Source organism: Schistocerca cancellata, chromosome 3 (genome assembly GCF_023864275.1).
Source record: "Schistocerca cancellata isolate TAMUIC-IGC-003103 chromosome 3, iqSchCanc2.1, whole genome shotgun sequence".
Lineage (NCBI taxonomy): Eukaryota > Metazoa > Arthropoda > Insecta > Orthoptera > Acrididae > Schistocerca > Schistocerca cancellata.
In genome coordinates this window covers 918240942-918265015 of record NC_064628.1, presented here as the reverse complement: position 1 = coordinate 918265015, position 24074 = coordinate 918240942, and the positions used below count along the sequence as shown (strand labels likewise).

Below are 24074 nucleotides of genomic sequence, written 5' to 3'. Positions count from 1 at the left end.
GGTAATGTATGTCCGCAGCACCGGCAGATAGGGATTTTCCTAGGTGATAATCAGAGCTCAGCAGAGCTCACCTGTTCGTTTTTTTCTAACTTTGTTCTGTCTTGAGTAGCAGCAATTAATGTTGGGTTAGCTGTGTGTCTCTCTTAAGATTTGAGTGGCAAGGAATTGGCTCCACATACCACTTCGTCTCAAACCTCACAATCTAGTTTAGGGACAACTTCACCTTCATAGCGTTTGTTTGAGTATCCAATTTGAGCCAATTTGATGTATTATAAATGTTTCATGTGTTTTTGTTTATTATTTTGTGTTTAGTCTTAATAAATCATATTGTTATTTTGGACAGAACTTTCATTCTGTTAATCGGTAGAGCAACCCATCATTTCTCACTACGTTAGTGAAACCTTCCTTTATTTAACTTATTTATCAAATTAAATTATTGCAGGTGCCAAACTCTTTTCTACTCCACTTGCAGGGTTGATTACAGTCAGTTCGCGTATATTTTTTAATCCATGTGCAACAGCAAAAGTCGGAGTTGGAATAGGGGGGGCTTAGAGCATCATTTACATATGGAGATTCTAGAAGAATTTAGTGTTAAATACACTGCTTGTCCCGGCACCTCGCAGTGTTTGCGACAGCGTTGCAGCCCTCGTCCGTCGCGTCGACGAGGCAGTCGGTCCAGGGCACCCAGGTGTTATTCCAGCGCCGGGGGTCGGCCAGGCCGGGGTACGTGGTCGAGTCCTGCTGGGGCAGCATCGGCTGCGACAGCGCCTCCAGGCGCTCCAGCAGCATGGAGAGCACCGCCTCGGAGGCCGCGCCGTCGCCAGCCTCGCACGGGTCGCGGCTGACGTTGAAGACGCAGACGTCGCTGCCGTTGACGACAGCGCACCGCGGCTGCTGGGGGCGGTCAGCACAGGAGACGGTGGCCTCTGCGCGGAGCCTCACCATCACCTCGGCTGGAGTGGAGTTGCCCAGCGCGCTGGAGATGGCCCGGCCCGCGGCGCTGGACAGCACCTGCTCTGGAGTGAAGACCGGGGTGTAGCCGGCGTCCTCGCGGCCAGTCGACCCCTGGTAGCCCGTGTCGGAAGCGCTGTTCTGCCGGCCTGTGGCACGTAGTCACAGACATTAACGTAGTATTATAATACCCAGTCGTACAAAATTTGAAAATCGAGAGCAGCAGTTAAGGGGCTCCGGAACGCCCTATACTTGCAATGTTAAAATAACGCTTATAAATTACATCTTTCCTCACAAAGTATTTGAGGTAGGAAGTTGAACTTTTTACAGATTATTTATTGGAATATGGGCTACAACTTAACACAGGGATTTTACAAAATTTTAGTTCAGTTATTAAAGATGATTTTTTTTCAATTGTAATGAAAACATTTTTTTGCAATTTTTTATTTATATATTCAAAAATATACAGTTTTTTTGGAAAAAGGCTGTGTTAAATTATGCAGAATGTACTGTGTAACATTTACTGAAAGTTTTAAACAAATATGTTTGGAAGATCCTTACAAAACATGTAATTAGTATGAGAAAATAAAAGTTTTGGGAATCGAGCGTCAAGGATTGGATTAACTTTTTAGTGCATTCCAGGTCCATAGGATGGATTATCTTCATCCTCTGCAAACTCCTCCTCCAGCTTCCTCTTGTTCCTCCTCCTGTTTACTCTTGCTTGTATTTCTAGACTCTTTACAGCCCTGTCTGCAGCCCGAAGGCGTTCCTTGTCTAAAGCAAGCATCGCTCGTACCATGTTAGAACCTATCTTCATTCCCATATTTCTAAATACCTTGCACCTTACAATGTTGCCATCATTGAAAGTCGCAACAGCATCATACACTCAAAGTGGTTTCTATTCCAACAAATACAGCCTTGGGGATTCTCGACCATATAACACTATTTACACTTTCATTGGGGATTTGAGTTTTTCCGTGAATACACTTTTTCAACAGTTCAGGTGCTGCTAAGTCTCTGAAAATAGGTTTTATCACCTCCATTATTGCATGAGCCAGACTATGCTTATGAGTGTACACTTCACCAGTTAGCAATCCTTTGTTATATTTACACCAACTGTGTTCTTCTTTGGGACACAAGCTATGTAGGGGATTTTCATCGGCTGAAAAAGTATGAAAAAAAAAGAGCCCAAACAACCTTCTTCATTTCGTCGAAACTTTGGATTTCTAATTTCTAATAACTTTACTTTTACTCATTATTATACTTCAACAAAACAGAGACTCAAGAAACAGAATTAATTACGAATATTTTCGAGATAACGACAGAGTAAATAAACATGAAACAATCGACAATCACACCAGCGATATATATTGAACCATCACAGGTTAGCCACAACACGTACTTTATCTCACATCAATAAAATGTACCTGATGAACACGGACGTTAATAATAACACCATTTGACAGCAGTTTAACAGCGCCACAGTGGGTCACGCCCATGTAGAACACATTTCAAAAAAAATTTAAAAATTGTTGTTGTAGTCTTCGGAATTGAATAAATTATATATCTATTAAAAGGTAATAGTCTGCAGATTCAGAAAACGCAAAAAAGTAAAAATTGAACTTTTCATGATTTTGAGCCTTTCCGGAGCCCCTTAAGGAATACTAACTAGTACGCTCATTACCGGAAACATTATGCCTAGCTATATAATAACGTACTGTTCCGACTGCGGAACTCAATACAGCAGCGATGAATAGCACAGTCTCGAGAGGTCGTTGGTAGGTTTGTAGGGGTATGTCACACCAGTTTTCTACGCACAGGCCACAAAATTTCCAGACACTAAGAACTGCTAATAACTGAGTGTAGCCGCGCGGGATTAGCCGAGCGGTCTGGGGCGCTGCAGTCATCAACTGTGCGGCTGGTCCCGGCGGAGGTTTGAGTCCTTCCTCGGGCATGGGTGTGTGTGTTTGTCCTTAGGATAATTTAGGTTCAGTAGTGTGTAATGTTAGGGACTACTGACCTTAGCAGTTAAGTCCCCTAAGATTTCACACACATTTGAACATTCTTTAACTGAGTGCAGACCTGGCCAGATATATTACATCACGTTCTTATCAGGCGAATTTGGTGGCGAAGCCATCAACAATAGTTTCCCCATGGCGCTCCTAAAACCACTGTACTACGATTCTGGCCTTGTGTCATGGACATATTTCTAGCTCGAAGATGGCGTCGCCGTCGAGGAAGGCATCAAACATGAAGGCTTGCAGATAGTCTGAAATAGTGTTCCGTTCTCCGCATCACTGCCGGACGATGTGGCCGTGCGGTTCTAGGCGCTCCAGTCTGGAACCGCGTGACCGCTACGGTCGCAGGTTGGAATCCTGCCTGGTGCATGGATGTGTGTGATGTCCTTCGGTTAGTTAGGTTTAAGTAGTTCTAAGTTCTAGGGCACTGATGACCACAGATGTTAAGTCCAAAAGTGCTCAGAGCGATTTGAACCACTTGCTCTCCACATCACTCACAGTGACTTCGATTAGTACCGTAGGTCACCTAGAGGCCCTGGTAAAGGTCCCCCAAAAAATTATACTGCCCCCATTGGCACGCATTCGAAGTGCAGTGCATTTATCAGGGAGCTGTCCGCTTGGATCACTGCGCAGTCGCCACAACCATGGACGTGATGTAATAAAAGATGGGAATCACCTAGTCAGTCGACTAGTTTACACTGCTCTGCGGTCCATTTTCGATGATCCCCTCTAAGGCGCTGCAGTCATGGACCGTGCGGCTGGTCCCAGAGGAGGTTCGAATCCTCCCTCGGGCATGGGTGTGTGTATTTGTCCTTAGGATAATTTAGGTTAAGTGGTGTGTGAGCTTAGCGACTGATGACCTTAGCAGTTAAGTCCCATAAGATTTCACACACATTTGAACATTTTTTATGATCCCCTGGGGGCTGAAAGCACCGTAAACAGTGCCGTTAGGTCACTACGCTAGGGTCACCTGCTGCGAAGCCTGATGGTCAACAATACAAGGCGAATGGTGTCCTATAAAACACTTGTGCCTCCACTAGCGTTGTACTCAATCATCAGACCTGCACAAGGATCGCTGTCTGTCCTTTATAGAGCCGACACGGTCACGATCTAACACGTTGTGCGATGAGATGCGTAACTTGTCACCAGGTCGTTGTTTAGCCGACATTCAACCATTTTCCTTAGATACTCTCATCAGGAGTGCCCGAACAGCTGACCAATTTCTCTGAATGCCTGTGCACGTTCCCAGGCGCTGGGCCATAACAATCTGCCCTCTGTCAGAGTTGCATATTTCTTCATTTGCGACCGTATCGTCGATAGAATGATTGCCCTTTCTTCTCAACTCTGGCTGGTGGTCACTTCTAAGTATGCTGTCATCTAGATGCTGCTCGGGAGTATCCAAGGCCAGCGGCAGCACTATTACAAAATGGGCGAGTTTCACCTGGGCTTCCATGAGACTTATTGCAGTAACCTACTGTCCCATAACAGGTATGGAGAACATGAACATCGTTTCTGACCCTCCGTGCTCGACGTGTTTCGCGGCGACGATGTCACCTTGTAACACCATTATCGATTGTGAGTAACTGGTACAGTGTAATTTAACTATGAAGTGTTTATTCTGTATGAGTCAAGGTCTTTGAATTGTTGGAGGGAAGTGGAAATTTGTGATGTAAATTTTGTTTTAAATTAACAGTGTGCTAAAATAACGAAACTTTATTGAATATGTCTGTTTGTGAAAACGAAATTGTATGTGTAAAACTGGTTCATACTTAGGGATCTTGTATTGTGAAATAGAAAAGATTCACGGTAAATGATGACAGCCAACCGTGAAGAATTTCAACAGTTGCTGTTTCAACCATGTTTAAAATCTTGAAAGACAAAAGATGTAGGGAAATCCCTCCACGACGGAAGGGGCTTGGCGTGAGAAAAGGTGGAAGTGGTGGTCAATTTGGGCGGCAAGAGAGGGAGCACCTTAGGCAGTCAGTGGCCAGCAGTCACATAGTCAACACCGCAGGTGCCAAGTGAGACATTCTGAAACCCGGTCTACTGCGGAATGGCCTCGGATGTGGTTCCGGCTGTAAAATGGTGCTATCGCATTTGGAAAGGGTTTAAAGATGATGAATACGTCGCTAAGAAGAATTGAATATGGCTTAAAACTGCCAGAAGCAGACCTGATAACAACCATGTGCTTGCCACCTCTATTGCGCCATTGTTTCACCCACTTTGGAAAACTGATATGTATTCCAGTATGAACCAGTGTGCTTGTGTGTGCTTTTGAAATAATAATTCAAGTATTGCAAAATTTGTGTTTAAACTTTGAAACTGTCCTTTTAATGATACCAAGCAGGATCCTATCTTAAAAAGTGCTGTTGACCGAGTATACTGTTTATGAAGAAATGCAAATTTGTTTCTGTTTAAATGTGCCTAAGTTTCAGTTTTTATGTGTACAAAAGTTGCTAGTTAAATCATTTGTTTCATAGATAAAGGGAGAGGACCATTATTTTAAACTTATTAAAAACCTTTATTTCTCTTTGAATTGCTACTACTTTAATTGTGCCAAACTTGAGTGCTAAAGGGTATAAATGTTGATAATTAAAAACATTTGCTTCTCAAGTAATGAAAATGGCACATAATGCTACATTCATTTGAAACATTACTTTATCTTGAATTTATTTCCGAAGATAAATAAGAATATTGCTAGTGTAAATTGTTATATAGCATTGAAGGCTACATAATCTGAAGTGGGTTTGTAATTCAGCATTTATGTAATGCAAATTGTTTCTGAAATGTGTGCATAGTTGCTTATAAAGGAAGAGACAGTTTAAGAGCCCCAACTATAATCTTTGCTAGAAGGAAAGGTCAATTTCAATTCAGATTTTGCTATTGAAACAAAAAACATTACTACAGAAAAATGAATATGAAATGTGATAATATAGTGTTATTTTATTGCATTTGTGATGTGTATGTGTTAGTCAAACTTGAACTCTTGTCAGGTGCCACTTAATCTCGTGAGGTATTTGAGAACATTCTGTGCTGCATTAATTAATGGTTGAGGTAGTAACTATAGTTAATAGGAACAAAGTATCTTTTACATTTCTGCGATTGGCAAGCTACTGCTATCCACTGTGCATTTCACCTGGGAGTTGTGTGTGTTCATTGCAATTTACTAAGACAGAATTTATGAAAGCACCTCTTGAAAGAGTATATTTAATTCCACCGAAAATAATGTTCTCACAGTATTATGCATCATTAGGCTGTCGACCGTGTATTATTTCATTTGAGGGAACTTAACTGCTTTCATTTCTTCCAAGATTAAAGTCTTCCTGCTTTCTACTAATTGCCATAGTCCGAAATTCAGATTCGATACTCTCTATCCATTAGGTTAACACGCGGTCAATTTCAAAATTCCTCCCAGAGGGTAACCATATATTGTAGGTTTATGTCATATTTGGCATTTAACATTCCGCGGTAGCGTTATAACCTTCCAGCAGTGTAAATGTATGTGCCTCAGTGCGAGTGTAGTCAAGGATAGATAACTGACGTTGATGTCTTAGCCCCCAAAACAGCCTGACCCGAAACCGATGGCACATCTGGCGCCACCTCTGTCCCAACAGACCACCAGCCAAAAATGTGCAGGGATTGCGTGACTTGTGCATAGGTGTCTGATGCGACGTACTTCCCAAAAACTAATCTACCTACCTATGTACTTACGTACCTATTTATCGAAATCAAGTCGTATAGAATAGCTGCTGTGTTGCATTCGAAAGCCAACACGCCATTAAGCAGGTGGTGTAACATGGTCAGTCTAGGTTTCAGCTACAAACACATTAGAGAAATGTGGGAGAAAAGATTTACAGATATGTTCAGCTACACTACACTAAAGTGACAAACAGTCACCGATCAGTGATAGGCACGTATACAAACAGCGGTAGTATATCGTACACAAGGAAGAAAATGGGAGTACATTGACGGTGAAGTCATTTGTACTCAGGTGATTTACATAATAGGTTTTCGACATGATTAAGGCCTCATCAAGGGATTTAACAGGTACTGAGCAGGAAATGGTCGTTGGAGCTGGTCTAAACTCACATTCCACTTCGAAAATCGTTAGGGAATTCAATATTCCGAGATCCACAATGCCTAGAGTGTGCCGAGAATTCCAATTTTCTGGAATAACCTCTCATCACCCGACTACGCAGTCGCCGACGGCCTTCACTAAACGACCGAGAGCAGCGGTGTTCAAATATATTTGTCCTTGCCAACAGACAAACAAAACTGAGTGAAAAATCGCAGAAGTCGATGTAAGACGCTCGTGGAACGTAGCCGTTACAACAGTGCGGCGAAACGTGGCGTTAATGGGCTAAGGCAGTAGACGACCGACGTGTGTACCTTTGCTAACAGCACATCGCCTCCAGCGCCTCCCCTTTGCCCGTGACTATGTCGGTTGTACCCTGTAGTTGTTGTGGTCTTCAGTCCTGAGACTGACTTGATGCAGCTCTCCATGCTACTCTATCCTGTGCAAGCTTCTTCATCTCCCAGTACCTACTGCAACCTACATCCTTCTGAATCTGCTTAGTGTATTCATCTCTTGGTCTCCCCCTACGATTTTTACCCTCCACGCTGCCTTCCAATACTAAACTGGTGATCCCTTGATGCCTCAGAACATGTCCTACCAACCGATCCCTTCTTCTGGTCAAGTTGTGCCACAAACTTCTCTTCTCCCCAATCCTATTTAATACTTCCTCATTAGTTATGTGATCTACCCATCTAATCTTCAGCATTCTTCTGTAGCACCACATTTCAAAAGCTTCTATTCTCTTCTTGTCCAAACTATTTATTGTCCATGTTTCACTTCCATACATGGCTACACTCCATACAAATACTTTCAGAAATGACTTCCTGCCACTTAAATCTATACTCTATGTTAACAAATTTCTCTTCTTCAGAAACGCTTTCCTTGCCATTGCCAGTCTACATTTTATATCCTCTCTACTTCGACCATCATCAGTTATTTTGCTCCCCAAATAGCAAAACTCCTTTACTACTTTAAGTGTCTCATTTCCTAATCTAATACCCTCAGCATCACCCGACTTAATTCGACTACATTCCATTATCCTCGTTTTGCTTTTGTTGATGTTCATCTTATATCCTCCCTTCAAGACACCATCCATTCCGTTCAACTGCTCTTCCAAGTCCTTTGCTGTCTCTGACAGAATTACAATGTCATCGGTGAACCTCAAAGTTTTTATTTCTTCTCCATGGATTTTAATACCTACTCCAAATTTTTCTTTTGTTTCCTTTACTGCTTGCTCAATATACAGATTGAATAACATTGGGGAGAGGCTACAACCCTGTCTCACTCCCTTCCCAACCGCTGCTTCCCTCTCATGCCCCTCGACTCTTATAACTGCCATCTGGTTTCTGTACAAATTGTAAATAGCCTTTCGCTCCCTGTATTTTACCCCTGCCACCTTTAGAATTTGAAAGAGAGTATTCCAGTCAACATTGTCAAAAGCTTTCTCTAAGTCTACAAATGCTAGAAACGTAGGTTTGCCTTTCCTTAATCTTTCTTCTAAGATAAGTCGTAAGGCCAGTATTGCCTCACGTGTTCCAGTATTTCTACGGAATCCAACTGATCTTCCCCGAAATCGGCTTCTACTAGTTTTTCCATTCGTCTGTAAAGAATTCGCGTTAGTATTTTGCAGCTGTGGCTTATTAAACTGATAGTTCGGTCATTTTCACATCTGTCAACACCTGCTTTCTTTGGGATTGGAATTATTACATTCTTCTTGAAGTCTGAGGGTATTTCGCCTGTTTCATACATCTTGTACCCTAGACGACTGGAAAGCCGTGACGTAGTCAGATGAGTTCCGATTTCAGTTGGTAAGAGCTAATGATAGTTTTCGAGTGTGGCACCGACCCCAAAGAGCCATGGACCCAAATTTTCGATAAGGCACTGTGCAAGCTGGCGATGGCTCCATAACTGTGTGGGCTGTGTTTACAGGTAATGGACTGGATCCTCTGATCCTGGTGAACCGCTCATTGACTGCAAATGGTCATATTAGGCTACTTGGAGAACACTTGCAGCTGTTCATGTACTTCGTGGTCCCAAATAACGATGGAACTTTTGCGGATGACACTGCGCCGACACTGCGCTGGCATGAATCGTATAGAACTTTTATGGGAGGCAACAGAGAGGCTACTTCGTGCACAAAACCCTCCACCGGCAACACCTCCGCAATTACGGACGGTTTCAGAGGCAGCATGGCACATTATTATTGCAAGGGACTTCCAACAACTTGAGTACGTACCACGTCGAACGTCTGCACTACGCCGTGCAAAAGGAGTCATACTAATATTAGGAGGTATCTAATGACTTTCGTTACCTAATTCTATTTGTAAAGTTGTTAGAACTGTGCGTCTTGATGATCCAGAAACAATACTTCACATCCAAAAAACTCTGCTGATGAGTGTAGCTTACTGACTCGCAAGATCCTGTATGCGACTAGACAGGTGGTGTGCAGGATTTTGGGAAGGGACGCGCGGTGCTGAACAGTCGAGGTTACGAGTAAGAGCACGTGATGGGAAACTTCTACTCACCTCTGACGAGCTTCCAATCGTCTAGTCGTATGGCGGCGTTGCCAACCACTTCGTCGACGTTGATCAGCAGTTCCGACCGCGGAGATCCGAAGCCAGTCACCAGCTGAGGCCACGCATTCACGCCGTCCAGGTCCTCCGGAAGGGAAGATGCATTGCCTCCTAAAAAGTAAAGTATTTCTTCTCTATATGCTATAAATAAGCACAAGTAAAAATGGTTCAAATGGCTCTGAGCACTATGGGACTTAACGTCTGTGGTCATCAGTCCCCTAGAACTTAGAACTACCTAAACCTAACTAACCTAAGGACATCACACACATCCATGCCCGAGGCAGGATTCGAACCTGCGACCGTAGCAGTCGCGCGGTTCCGGACTGAGCGCCTTAACAGCGAGACCACCGCGGCCGGCCACAAGTAAAGGACTGGCAAGTTGCATCTGGAGAGTTGCAGCGACTATTGTAATCTTGTATCTGATTATTTATTTACTTCAAAAGCTTTAAGTAGGCGATTACCTGTTTCGGTTATTATCGGCTAGCATCAGATTTGTTCACCTTAGTTGTCACCTAACGCGGCAACATTATCGCTATATGTGTCTCCAAGTAACGTTGAGGTAGCCAAACATGGTGATGAATTTGATGCTGCACTCTGTAGCTATTCTAATACATTTAATCAAATAGCTTGATTCGTCCTGTATATTTGTCAGTTTCATTCTACTTTTTTTTTTCTAGATATGAAGACGGCAGACAACGATCGGAGCCGCTAATCATCTATGTCTAATCACAACTGTGATCAAACTGTGAGAACGTTGCCGAGTCGTTGTGGTGCATTGTGTGATAAAGTTGTCTTGATCCGATAGCGATTGCGACCATTGGATCTTTGCTTAATCGGTTGCTACAGATTAAAACTTTCTACATTACGAGCGTCGTTCAATAAGTAATACCTCATTTTTTTTCCCTAAAAACCGATTTATTGTTAAGTCAGAATTTGGTGACAATATACGTCAACAAGTCTTGTCCATGTCTTATTTTTTTACGTTGTTCAAAATGGTTCAAATGGGTCTGAGCACTATGGGACTTAACAGATGTGGTCATCAGTCCCATAGAACTTAGAACTACTTAAACCTAACTAACCTAAGGACATCACACACATCCATGCCCGAGGCTGGATTCGAACCTGCGACCGTAGCAGTCGCGCGGTTCCGGACTGCGCGCCAAGAACCGCGAGACCACCGCGGCCGGCCTTTTACGTAGTCTCCACCACCTCCTACGGCCGAACGCCAACGGTGTGAAAGAGAATGTATTCCCTGCTGGTAAAAATCTCTTGTGCATTAGGCGTCGCCATATTTTCACTGCATGACTGACACTCTCGTCATCTTCAAAGTGTGTTTCCCGTAGACAATCTTTAGGCAGCCCAAAGAGATGGAAGCCAGAGGGTGCCAGATCTGTAATGCAATACAGAGTGGATGAGGCAATGATGTCCAAGCCAATTTGGTGATGTGTTCCCGGGCTCTGAGACTTATGTGTGGACCTGCAGTATCCTGTTGGAGCAAGATTTCTGCTGGATTCTTGTCCGATCGAACACGTCGGAAACGGTTCTGGAGTTTATTCAGCGTCTCTGAATTGATGATTGAGTCCCTCTCATCATGACTTCTCCGGTAGAGGGTGATATCTTGAATTTCTCCTTTTGTAGTGAATGAGAATGATGCCACTCCATGAACTGCCTTTCTGTTTCCGGCGCAAAGTGGTGCACCCAGCTTTCGTCCCCCGTGACGGTCCGTGACAGAAAAGCCTAAAACGCCTCCAACAATTCAGATGAAATGGCCTTTCTTTGAATCCTGTGGTCCGCTGTCAGCATTCATGACGCCCGTCGTGAGCATCTCTTGGAATACCCGAGAGTCTCGATAACTGCAGAAGCATTTCCAATGCTGACCGACAACTGTGGAGCCAATTGTCAAGTTTCGACTCGCCGTTCGGCACGAGTAATGGCATCCGCACGATCCAGCATGTCTGCAGCAGTGGCTGTGACAGGACGTTCCGAGAGTGGCTGATCGTGGCGCTGTGTTTCCTGAGGCTGTAACCTTCTTTCCCCGTCGCCCAACTGTGGTCCTATCAACTGCAGTATCGACATACACTGCATGTAAATGTCTATGGTTCACTGCACCAACGCCGCCATCGCATTTAACAATGTCGTAATGGAGAATGGGGCTGTAGCGTTCTTCTCCAACATGACAATGTGCTAGACCATTGCCACTGTGTATGAACTGGGGTTCACTGTGACGCCACATCCTCCATATTCTCTGGATATGCATAATCGCGACTATGCTTTATTCGACGTAATGAAAGAGGTCGTGTGGGGTAACAAATTCACCATCAGTGACGAATCTCACACAGCTGTCCACCGTTGACGCCGTGATACTCCGAAAGAATGGTTTGAAGCTTCCAGAACAATGGCACATTTGCATACACACTGAGAGGGGGGCGGGGGGACCTGAAATTTATTTGCGTTTCTTCCGTAAATGTTTCTTGTGCGGACAAAAAAATTGTACCCATCATTTTGAACACCTCAGGTATAACCTAATATTCTACATAATAAATCTTTTCTCTTATGCACCCTCCGCCATGCAGTTGCCAGAATTTTCCAGAGTAAAAATGTAGAACTCTAATGGGACTCGGTAAGATTGTCTGCGGCGAGTAATGAGTGTAGTGGGCAGTGGCACTACGAGTGTAGTGTGTGGACATTAAGTTGGGAATGTGCGTCTCACGGGGAGCGTGCTAGGGATAAATCCTTGCAGTCGCACTACCCTCTGTACTTTCGGTAGCTCAGATGGATAGAGCGTCTGCCATGTAAGCAGGAGATCCCGCGTTCGAGTCGTGGTCGGGGCACTCATTTCCAACTGTCCCCGTTGATGTGTATCAACGCCTGTCGACAGCTTAAAGTATTTATTTAATTATCATTTCATTCTAGAGAGCTGCATGGTCACGATTGGTATCTCTTCTTTCAGACATGTCCGAAAGTACAGACACCATCTCCATGTAGACAACACACTTTCGGCCTCTCCATAAATTGCTTGAAGATATTATCCCAGGCCAGATTTGTCTGGTCACGATAATAGCTCAGTAATAGGGCAAGTAGATTTGGAATGTACCATTTCATCCCACCATTCAATGGATTCATTTTTACATGCAGCTGTGTGCAGCAAGTGCAAGGTAGGTGTGATGCGTTGTTCACACCTCATTGTGAATGTATGGCTGTGGACTGACAGCTGATAACTTCCGTCTTCTGCGGCTTAGCTGCGACGCCCTGGCCGGCTTAACCCATTCATTTTTCTGCCGGACTGACTTAATTTCTTCAGGTCCTGGCAGCGTACAGGTTGTTACTATACCTCGGCCAGGTATCAACTGTCTGCGGTGACTATCTCGCAGAGGCAGTGTGAATGAAATATTTGGAGGCTGGGAAGTGCATTCGTATGCATAAAGATTCCAGCATCGGACCACGAGGAAGATCCATTCGATGTGGGACAGAAATAAGTCTTTCACAATGTGGTGGTAGACATCAGAATGAAGGCAGATATCCAGCCCAAGACTCAGTCGTTAATAGGTTGGCAGGCCTCCAGATGGCATATTCACTGCCCCTCTCCTCCTCTCTAGTTCGTCTCTGACTGCTTTGTAGACTTCTCACTAATCTATCCGACTGTCAGCTGTCCACTGAATAACCAGCGGCTGTTCCTACTTGGCAGTTTCGTTAAATTGTCCCCACTCTGTCCTCCAGGGCACTGAGTTTCCATTTCTGGTCTTTGCTACTGGTGCACTCAATCTGCAATCACATCCAACGAATGACCGACGCTACAGAACCACGTCTCTAAGTCGTGAAAATTTTCGATACTGCGAAAGTTGACGTCAAGCCTAAGAAGTTCTAAGTGGCTCTCATGATGTTTGCTATTGCAGTACTTCACACGGAGGTCTGCTGCTTTCTAGCATATTACCCATTCTCAGAATTTTCATAAAGTGCTATCCCGCATTACCGACCCGTAGAGAAAGAAGTGATCCAACAACAAACCAGCTTTCTTGAAAAAGGAATACCTGCACTTCACGCAAACGTTGAAAGGTACTTGGAAATTGGCAACATACCTCTTACTGTCCATGAAGCTTTAAGTGCAGCAGCCAAACACGTCAGTTAAGCCGTACCTGTTTGACTTTTGCGAAAGTCTCAGATGCATTCTAGGAGAAATCAACTTGTCTTCGGTGCAAGGTGGCAAACTACAATGTAAATAAATACACTACCTTCTAATGACGGAGATAAGAAGATGAACGTCGCTAAGGGTGTCCAGTAGCGGACGCCACTGTGAAGGCGTTTCGAGTCTCCAACAAATGAGACAGCACGGTGTCGAATGCACTGGAATCATCTCCAGGGGGACAGTGGTTGTTATACTGGTCTCACAAGCCAGGTCTACTTTTCCTCAAATTGTTTAAGACGCAGGCTACGATGATTCCTTCTGAATGTCTGTGTCGGATTATACTGCCCATTCTTCTCCAGTCTAAATCTGCTCTCCCTCTGCAATGACCTCGTCTCAAAATGAAACATAAATGCGCGAGAAAATAAAAGATCATTTCCACTTGTAAAATACAATGAAGAGCCAAAGAAACTGGTTCCATGAGTAATATCATGTAGGGCCCCTGCGAGCACGCAGAGGTGCCACAAGATAACGTGGCGTTGACTCGACTAATATCTGAAATGGGACTCGACTAATATCTGAAATAGTGCTGGACGGAATTGATACTATAAATCCAACAGGGCTGTCGTTAAATCTGTAAGAGCTCTTTTGAATAGCACGTTACAAGGCATCGCAGATATGCTCAAGAATGTTCATGTCTGGGGAGTTTGGTCGCCAGCGGAAGTGTTCAAATGTTCAAATGTGTATGAATTCTTAAGGGACAAAACTGATGAAGTCATCGGTCTCTAGCCTTATACACAACTTAACGTAACTTATGCTAAGAACAACACACACACCCATGCCCGAGGGAGGACTCCAACCTCCAGCGGGAGGGGCCGCGTGGTCCGCGGTATGGCGCCCTAGACCACGCGGCCACAGCGGAAGTGTTTAAACCCAGAAGAGTGCTCCAGGAGCCACTCTGTAGCAGTAATGGACACGTCGCACTATCCTGCTGGAATAGCCCAAGTCCGTCGGAATGCACTATGGACATGAAAGGATGCAGGTGATCAGGCAGGATGCTTACGTGTCACCTATCAGAGTCGTATCTACAGGGCTATTGCAAATGATTGAAGCGATTTCATAAATTCACTGTAGCTCCATTCATTGACATATGGTCACGACACACTACAGATACGTAGAAAAACTCATGAAGTTTTGTTCGGCTGAAGCCGCACTTCAGGTTTCTGCCGTCAGAGCGCTCGAGAGCGCAGTGAGACAAAATAGAGACAGGAGCCGAGAAAGCGTATGTCGTGCTTGAAATGCACCTACATCAGTCAGTCATAACAGTGCAACGACACTTGAGGACGAAGTTCAACAAAGATCCACCAACTGCTAACTCCATTCGGCGATGGTATGCGCAGTTTAAAGCTTCTGGATGCCTCTGTAAGGGGAAATCAACGGGTCGGCCAGCAGTAAGCGAAGAAGCGGTTGAACGCGTGCGGGCAAGTTTCACGCGTAGCCCGCGGAAAATTGGCTCATGCCAGAACTGGAGACCGACAGCGCCGACTTCATTTTTCAACAGTATGGTGCTCCACCGCACTTCCATCATGATGTTCGGCATTTCTTAAACCGGAGATTGGAAAACCGATGGATCGGTCGTGGTGGAGATCATGATCAGCAATTCATGTCATGGCCTCCACGCTCTCCCGACTTAACCCCTTGCGATTTCTTTCTGTGGGGTTATGTGAAAGATTCAATGTTTAAACCTCCTCTACCAATAAATGTGCCAGAACTGCGAGCTCGCATCAACGATGCTTTCGAACTCATTGATGGGGACATGCTGCACCGAGTGTGGGAGTAACTTGATTATCGCCTTGATGTCTGCCGAATCACTAAAGGGGCACATATCGAACATTTGTGAATACCTAAAAACGCTTTTCGAGTTTTTGTATGTGTGTGCAAAGCATTGTGAAAATATCTCAAATAATAAAGTTATTGTAGAGCTGTGAAATCGCTTCAATCATTTGTAATAACCCTGTAGATGCATCAGGGGCCCCATATCACTGCAACTGCACACGGCCCACACCATTACAGAGCCTTCACCAGCTTGATCAGTCTCCTGCTGACATGTAGGGTCCATAGATTCATGAGGATGTCTCCATACCCGTACACGTCCATCCAGTCGATACATTTTGAAACGAGACTCGTCCGACCAGGCAACATGTTTCCAGTCATCAACAGTCCAGTGTTGGTGTCGACGGGTCGAAAATGGTTCAAATGGCTCTGAGCACTATGGGACTTAACGTCTGAGGTCATCATTCCCCTAGAACTACTTAAATCTAACTAACCTAAAGACATCACACACATCCATGCCCGAGGCAGGATTCGAACCTGCGACCGTAGCGGTCGCGCGATTCCAGACTACAGAGCCTAGAACCGCTTGGCCACTCCGGCCGTCGTTGACGGGTCCAGTTGGGGTGTAAAGCTTTGTGTGGCGCAGTCATCTAGGGTACAAAAGTGGACCTTCGACTCTGAAAGCCCATATCGATGATATTTCGTTGAATGGTTCTCATGCTGACACTGGTTGATAGACCAGCAATGAAATCTGCGTCAGCTTGCAAAAGGGCTGCATTTTTGTCACGTCGAAAGATTCTCTTCAGTCTAGTGGGTCAAGTTCTTGCAGGATCTTTTTCCGGCCACAGCGATGTCGGAGATTTGATGTTTTACCGGAATCCTGATATCCAGGGTACACTCGTGAAATGGTCGTACGGGCAGATCCCCACTTCATCGCTACCTCGGAGATGCTGTGTCCCATCGCTCGTGCGACGACTATAAAATCACGTTCAAACCCACTTAAATCTTGATAACCTGCCATTGTAACAGCAGTAACCAATCCGACAACTTTGCCAGAAACTTGTCGTCTTACATAGGTGTAGCCCACCGCAGCTCCGTATTCTACCTGCCTACATATCTCTGTATTTGAATACGCACGCCTATGCAAGTTTCTTTGACGCTTCAGTGTTGATTCCTGGAACAAGTTTTAAGGTAAACTGAACTTACTAATTTTGAATGCAAGTTTATGCTGATATGGGATGTAATATCATACACGGAAAAACTGAAGGAGACACCTCTCTGACAATATTTCAGGCTCATCCATATTAATCCTTGGAGTGAGACTAGAAGACGACAAGTTGCTTTCGATTGATTTTTGTAATTCATTCTATTTTGTACTGCTACTGGCCCCAAATTCTGACGTTACGTTTATCGCTAATCGATTTTGTGTACCACTGTTGCAGAAAATTGATTTTTCCACAATATCATTACTTTCCTTTCACTTCTGTGTTACTAAATAGGTATGTCTGCGTTTTTTAAGAAGAAAAATAGTGCAAAAACACTCATAATTTCAAAATTTACAATTACATCAATGTTAAATAAATTATAATTTAATACCGTTAACACAGAGTAGTTCGTAACCTAGTAGGGGAGACGGACAATTTGAGAATTTAAGTTAATTTCATGTTTTTTGAATATTATAGTATAATGGTGTGTTATTTTATTGTAGCTAGTGGTATATGTTTTTAATTCACTATAATCGTCAGGTACATTAGCAATTTCAAAATTAATGTAAATTTGTCTGGGCAAGGAGAAAGAAAACTTTGACCACTGGGGAACATGATAATACTGACAAAGGTTAAACATTATCATTCTTAGAAAATGTAACACAGTAAATTAATTAAACATTGTACGCATTTCTCATTGAATATTATGTAATGAAAGGATTATTTCATCTGCTATTTACATAGCTCAAAATCAGTGATTTTCATCAATAAAAATCCCACGTGAGTATTCCTCTTTCAAGGTGTGAGCAATTCTCATGTCAGCCACCAAATGTGTCATTTTCAGCGCTCTGCCCACTTCCCTGTACATCTCATCTCATGCACATTACAGCACAATACTTTCTTAGGAAATTTTCCTTGTTTTCATTAAAAGTACACGTTTTCCCATGTTTGCTTCCTCATCAACCGACAACTGTTTCAGTCTTCCTTATCAACCAACAACGGTTTCATAGAAGTTATGCTTTGCTGGACCTCAGAAATTTTCAAATTATGGTCTATGTTTTAGATCTCCGTCTACTAGATATGTTCTCTTCTGCTTTTTATATACTTTGTCAGCATCATGGCCCGAAATTTGTTATTCTCATTTCTATTACTATGCTTAACTTTTCTCTTTGATGTTATAGGAAAGTACTTGTATAATAAAATACTGTAGGATTAAAGGAAACCACCCTCAGAAAACAGAACCGTTAAACTGTCAACAGGCACACACAAAAGGAAGAAACCTTACTAGCTTTCGGATTTTTTCCTTTCACGAGCCTGAGTAAAATAAAATACAGAAACGCATACACTCTTGTACGCACGCAGCTTGTAGTTAAAACCATGTACGGGTATAGACAGGAGTCTGTGTGTGTGTGTGTGTGTGTGTGTGTGTGTGTGTGTGTGTGTGTGTTTGTGCGTTTGTGTGTGTGTTTGTACAAGTGCGCCGGCCGGAGTGGCCGTGCGGTTCTAGGCGCTGCAGTCCGGAACTGCGAGACCGCTACGCTCGCAGATTCGAATCCCGCCTCTGGCATGGATGTGTGTGATGTCCTTAGGTTAGTTAGGTTTGACAAGTTCTAAGTTCTAGGGGACTAATGACCTCAGAAGTTGAGTCCCATAGTGCTCAGAGCCATTTTTTTGGTGTGCAAGTGTGTTTATGTGTTTTCTTTCCCTCTAGCTCGCCAAACGGTAGAATCCGAGAGCTAGCAAGTTTCCTTCCTTTTACTTTGCTCTTTCTGCGGTTTTCCTTAGGCCTGTATTGCAGAGGTGGTCACACCCCATACTGAGTGCATTAACCAGTTGTTGTATGTAAATGTGTTAACTTGGAAAAAACGAAGGACATTTTTGTCTATCGTTATGCATGATGCAGTTACTTCCGTTCTATATTCTTTACATTGTTTCTACTTTACTGTCAAATGATTGTACTGTTTTGTGGAAAGAAACGCAACCTTGTACAATTTCGATGTTGCTTTAAATTTTGACACCAACGTATTTTTCTCTGGCTCAGCCCTTGTCCCATGCAAACCGATTAACGAAATTGTAAATCTGTCTCTGTGAATGAGTAACAGAACTTTCTCTCCTGTTATTTACCCTCAGCAATGGCCGTCTTGGTTGTATCATGTTGGCCCACACACAGCCTTATCATAGCCTTTCCCTTTTTCCCACAGAGGCCCCAGCATGCTGATAATTTTGTCAGCTAAATTGTTGTCAAGTCTTCATTTCGTAAGGGTCAGCAGCATTAATTCAAATTTCCTTCCACTCAGCCAATTGTTCAGCTATTTTATCGGGAAATAACGGCTGTAGTCAAAAAAACTAACAACGGCTGGGAGAGCGGCGTGCTGAGCACTTGCCTCTTGATATCCGAATCCTGTTACACGTGTCGATTGAGGACGACACGGCTGTCGGTCGGCCCATTGGGTCTTCTGAGGACTGTTCGAACGGAGTCAGTTAGTTACTTTTTCTCATATTTTTGCCTATTTTCAGCCAGAAATAGAGAATAAGATTATAATTTTACCAGGCTACCAAACAGAAAATCACATGCGGCACCTTATAACATTTAATTATTTCTAAGTGTTATTATTATACGCTCATATGTGCGTCTGCTTTCGATGATATCTTTCAACGCATTGTGAATCGTTTATGATTATTTAACAACAGCTATAAATATTGTTGTGTGTTTATGACTTAACAATTGTAATGTGCAGAATAATAGGACATAGTGCCTTTCATTTATTATTATTATTCAATATTTGCTGGAGACCCACTGCAAGGTGTGACACGGTTGAGCAAAAGAGAAATGAGAGTGCACTATTCGTATTGCTAGATATCGTGATAGTGTGCCGTGGGAAAATTCCTAATATTTAATGCAGTTCATTTCTCGCCTTTCCCTACTGTATTGTATTGTATTGTATGTTAACCTGGTACCTAGAAACGACGGAGAGGCTCCGTCCCCGCCGCAGTCGCAGTGGTCCACAACCCCACGACGACTATCGCAGACCACTTCACCCCTCCGCCGCCCCACACCGAACCCAGGGTTATTGCGCGCTTCGGCCCCCGTTGGACCCCCCCCCCCAGGGAACGTCTCACACCAGACGATTTTAACCCCTATTTTTGCGTGGTAGAGTAATGGTGGTGTACGCGAATCTGGAAAACTTGTTTGCGCAGCAATCGCCGACATAGTGTAGCTGAGGCGGCATCAGGGAAACGAGCCCGCATTTGCCGAGGCAGATGGAAAACCGCGTAAAAACCATCCACAGACTGGCCGGCTCACCAGACCTCGACACAAATTCGTGCCGCCGAACGGTGCTCCTTCCCGCTCGGAGAGCCGTGCGTTAGACTGCACGGCCAACCGGGTGGGCTATATCTAGTTTAGTCAGTGGAGTTAGTAACACTTGCGATTTGGAGAAGGCTAATGAATAAACAATGATTTAATTTTTTGTATCGCTCTTCTTCTGCTTCAGCTTCTTCTTCTTCTCTGCACAACCACATTCCCTCTACCTACATTCCGTCCGTCGCCCCAGTCATTCCACACGTATCGTCCCCGAACATACACCTTCTCAAACTTGACTTACCTGCTGCTGCGTAGAGCGTGGGCAGCCAGTCGGTGATGTGCATCAGCTGGTTGGACACCCTGGGCGTGTTCTCCAGCAGCGGGCTCCAGACTGCAGCGACGCCTCTCACTCCGCCTTCCCACAGGGTGTTCTTAATCTGCAACACAGATAAAGTCGCGCTGTACTTCTCCATGACTCTGGGCCTCTACAGCAACGACAGCCATCAAACGTTTTTTCCTAGACCGTCTCAAAATCACAACTGAACACCTGCATCTATATCTACATGTTCACTGACGGAAAAACAGCAAAACCAGAAAATAATTATAATTACTGTAGAGTAACGAAATGTCAGGAATACCTTTGTCTAGGTAATATATTGAAGTGATTAATATTGCAAGATCAGACGTTAATGTAAGAGTGAGCTATACCATTACAAATGTGAAATGATGGTACATGAGTAACCCATGCAACAACCAAAGTGGTCAATGCAAGCGTGCAAACGCGCATGGATCGTGTTGTAGCAGGTAACGTTTGTCAGTTACAGGGACTGAGTTTCATACCTGTTCCACTTGTTCGGTCAATAGAGGGACTGTTAATGCTACTTGTGGATGACGCTGGATGTGTCGTCCGATGCTGCCCATAGATGCTAAATCAGAGACAGATATGGTAATGGAGCAGGCCAAGGTAAGTCGTCGACACACCGTAGAAATCGTTGTGTTACAACAGTAGTACGTGGGCAAGCGTTATCCTGTTGGAGAACACACACTGAAATGCTATTCGTGCATGGCAGCACAACAGAGTGAATCACCAGAATGACGTACAAATTTGTAATCAGGGTGCATGGTACAACCACGAGAGTGCCCCTGCTGTCATGCGAAATGGCTCCCAAGGTATGGGTCCAGTGTGTATAGCGTCCCCAGTGCTATATTACGAAAATACTTAAAAATTGCATAATATATTTTCATCACGTAGCCGTAAACTAATAATTTCTCTGTGTAGGTTTAGAGTGCAAAGAAATAATTTATGACAAAATGATCTAAAGAGACGACAAGATACGCTCTTTTGTTAATTTTTTTAGTCGTCTTCACTTCCTCTTTTGTCTTGAGTGTGTATAGACGGACATCTTTCGAGTGCTGACAAATTTAAGCATATTTGTATGAGTTAAGCAGATAATATATTAATTGAATATTATTGTGCACTTTTAATTTGTAAGAGGTGATCCCGATTTCATGTCCGCCTTCCTTGAATTAACCTGCATTCAAGTAATTTACAGTTCAACAATCGCAACGGCCGATGCAGCCAACGACGCCATTACGTGGCGATATTAACTTATGAAAAATAAGCGGAAGCGAAATACTCGCCCGCTATTAACGTAATATTAATTTTTCTCCACAGCCGCCCGACGTTGCAGAAAATACTTAGCTTTTAAGATTCTTATTTTCAGTACCATAGCCGAGACCCAGAGCCAGGACTCCGGTTACAATACAATGGTTAACGGAGGTAAGAAAAAATACTCTCGCGCGTGTGTGGGCCGCAATTGTAATTAATAACTAAAGATCTTTTGCTTTAAAGTGAATTGACTAGCCGAGGAAATTAATATGAAAAGTTTATTACATTGTTCACCTTGTATGCTCATGTTTTAAGATGCAGCAAGTCTAACATTCATTAACGTAACAAATACACTCCTGGAAAATGAAATAAGAACACCGTGAATTCATTGTCCCAGGAAGGGGAAACTTTATTGACACATTCCTGGGGTCAGATACATCACATGATCACACTGACAGAACCACAGGCACATAGACACAGGCAACAGAGCATGCACAATGTCGGCACTAGTACAGTGTATATCCACCTTTCGCAGCAATGCAGGCTGCTATTCTCCCATGGAGACGATCGTAGAGATGCTGGATGTAGTCCTGTGGAACGGCTTGCCATGCCATTTCCACCTGGCGCCTCAGTTGGACCAGCGTTCGTGCTGGACGTGCAGACCGCGTGAGACGACGCTTCATCCAGTCCCAAACATGCTCAATGGGGGACAGATCCGGAGATCTTGCTGGCCAGGGTAGTTGACTTACACCTTCTAGAGCACGTTGGGTGGCACGGGATACATGCGGACGTGCATTGTCCTGTTGGAACAGCAAGTTCCCTTGCCGGTCTAGGAATGGTTGAACGATGGGTTCGATGACGGTTTGGATGTACAGTGCACTATTCAGTGTCCCCTCGACGATCACCAGTGGTGTACGGCCAGTGTAGGAGATCGCTCCCCACACCATGATGCCGGGTGTTGGCCCTGTGTGCCTCGGTCGTATGCAGTCCTGATTGTGGCGCTCACCTGCACGGCGCCAAACACGCATACGACCATCATTGGCACCAAGGCAGAAGCGACTCTCATCGCTGAAGACGACACGTCTCCATTCGTCCCTCCATTCACGCCTGTCGCGACACCACTGGAGGCGGGCTGCACGATGTTGGGGCGTGAGCGGAGGACGGCCTAACGGTGTGCGGGACCGTAGCCCAGCTTCATGGAGACGGTTGCGAATGGTCCTCGCCGATACCCCAGGAGCAACAGTGTCCCTAATTTGCTGGGAAGTGGCGGTGCGGTCCCCTACGGCACTGCGTAGGATCCTACGGTCTTGGCGTGCATCCGTGCGTCGCTGCGGTCCGGTCCCAGGTCGACGGGCACGTGCACCTTCCGCCGACCACTGGCGACAACATCGATGTACTGTGGAGACCTCACGCCTCACGTGTTGAGAAATTCGGCGGTACGTCCACCCGGCCTCCCGCATGCGCACTATACGCCCTCGCTCAAAGTCCGTCAACTGCACATACGGTTCACGTCCACGCTGTCGCGGCATGCTACCAGTGTTAAAGACTGCGATGGAGCTCCGTATGCGACGGCAAACTGGCTGACACTGACGGCGGCGGTGCACAAATGCTGCGCAGCTAGCGCCATTCGACGGCCAACACCGCGGTTCCTGGTGTGTCCGCTGAGCCGTGCGTGTGATCATTGCTTGTACAGCCCTCTTGCAGTGTCCGGAGCAAGTATGGTGGGTCTGACACACCGATGTCAATGTGTTCTTTTTTCCATTTCCAGGAGTGTAATTTGAGACTAATATTGTTAAAAAGGAGAACTTCAGGAAAGCATTTAACAATAAAATCAAAATTAAATGGAATATCATTTTTATTAAGACCCACCACGTAAGTCGGCAACAATCAAAAAATAATAATAATAACAATAATAATATATTAAATTACGACGGCCGAAGGACGCGAGATGTGTCTAGCAGGCAGACAGAACGGTTGCAGGCCCAAACAGGCCTTCTTTTAGTCAACACACAGACATCACTGGCGCCGAGGCAAAACCAGATTTCATCATAAAACACAACAGGCTTCCACTCTTCTCTACACTGAGCTGTCGCTTGACACCACTGAAGTCTGAAATGGCGCTGGTTTGTGGTCAGAGGAATGCACGCAACAGTTCATTTGGCTATGAGCTGTCCTTGAAGTAACCGATATGTGACAGTTCGTTGCGTTACTGTGGTGCCAACGACTGCCCAATTTGCTGCTGCAGATGCAGTACGATGCGCCAGAGCCCTACGTCGGGAACGACAGTCTCGGTAGAGCCGCCGACCGGGGTGGCCGAGAGGTTCTAGGCGCTACAGTTTGGAAGTGCGTGACCACTACGGTCGCAGGTTCGAATCCTGCCTCGGGC

General features: G+C 44.6%; 1 protein-coding gene across 1 annotated transcript in view; it reads right to left on the bottom strand.

The window, feature by feature from the left end:
- Positions 1–450: 450 nt before the first annotated feature.
- The window catches only part of LOC126175998 (arylsulfatase B-like), a 93276-nt gene continuing 69652 nt past the window's right edge, over positions 451–24074 (bottom strand). Inside the window, exons 7-9 of the mRNA XM_049923111.1 lie at positions 20381–20516; positions 9570–9728; positions 451–1100 (exon numbers count right to left, since the gene is read on the bottom strand). Of these exons, the coding sequence (XP_049779068.1) occupies positions 592–1100; positions 9570–9728; positions 20381–20516 (804 nt within the window). The 3' untranslated portion in view covers positions 451–591. The remainder of the gene's footprint in view (positions 1101–9569; positions 9729–20380; positions 20517–24074) is intronic.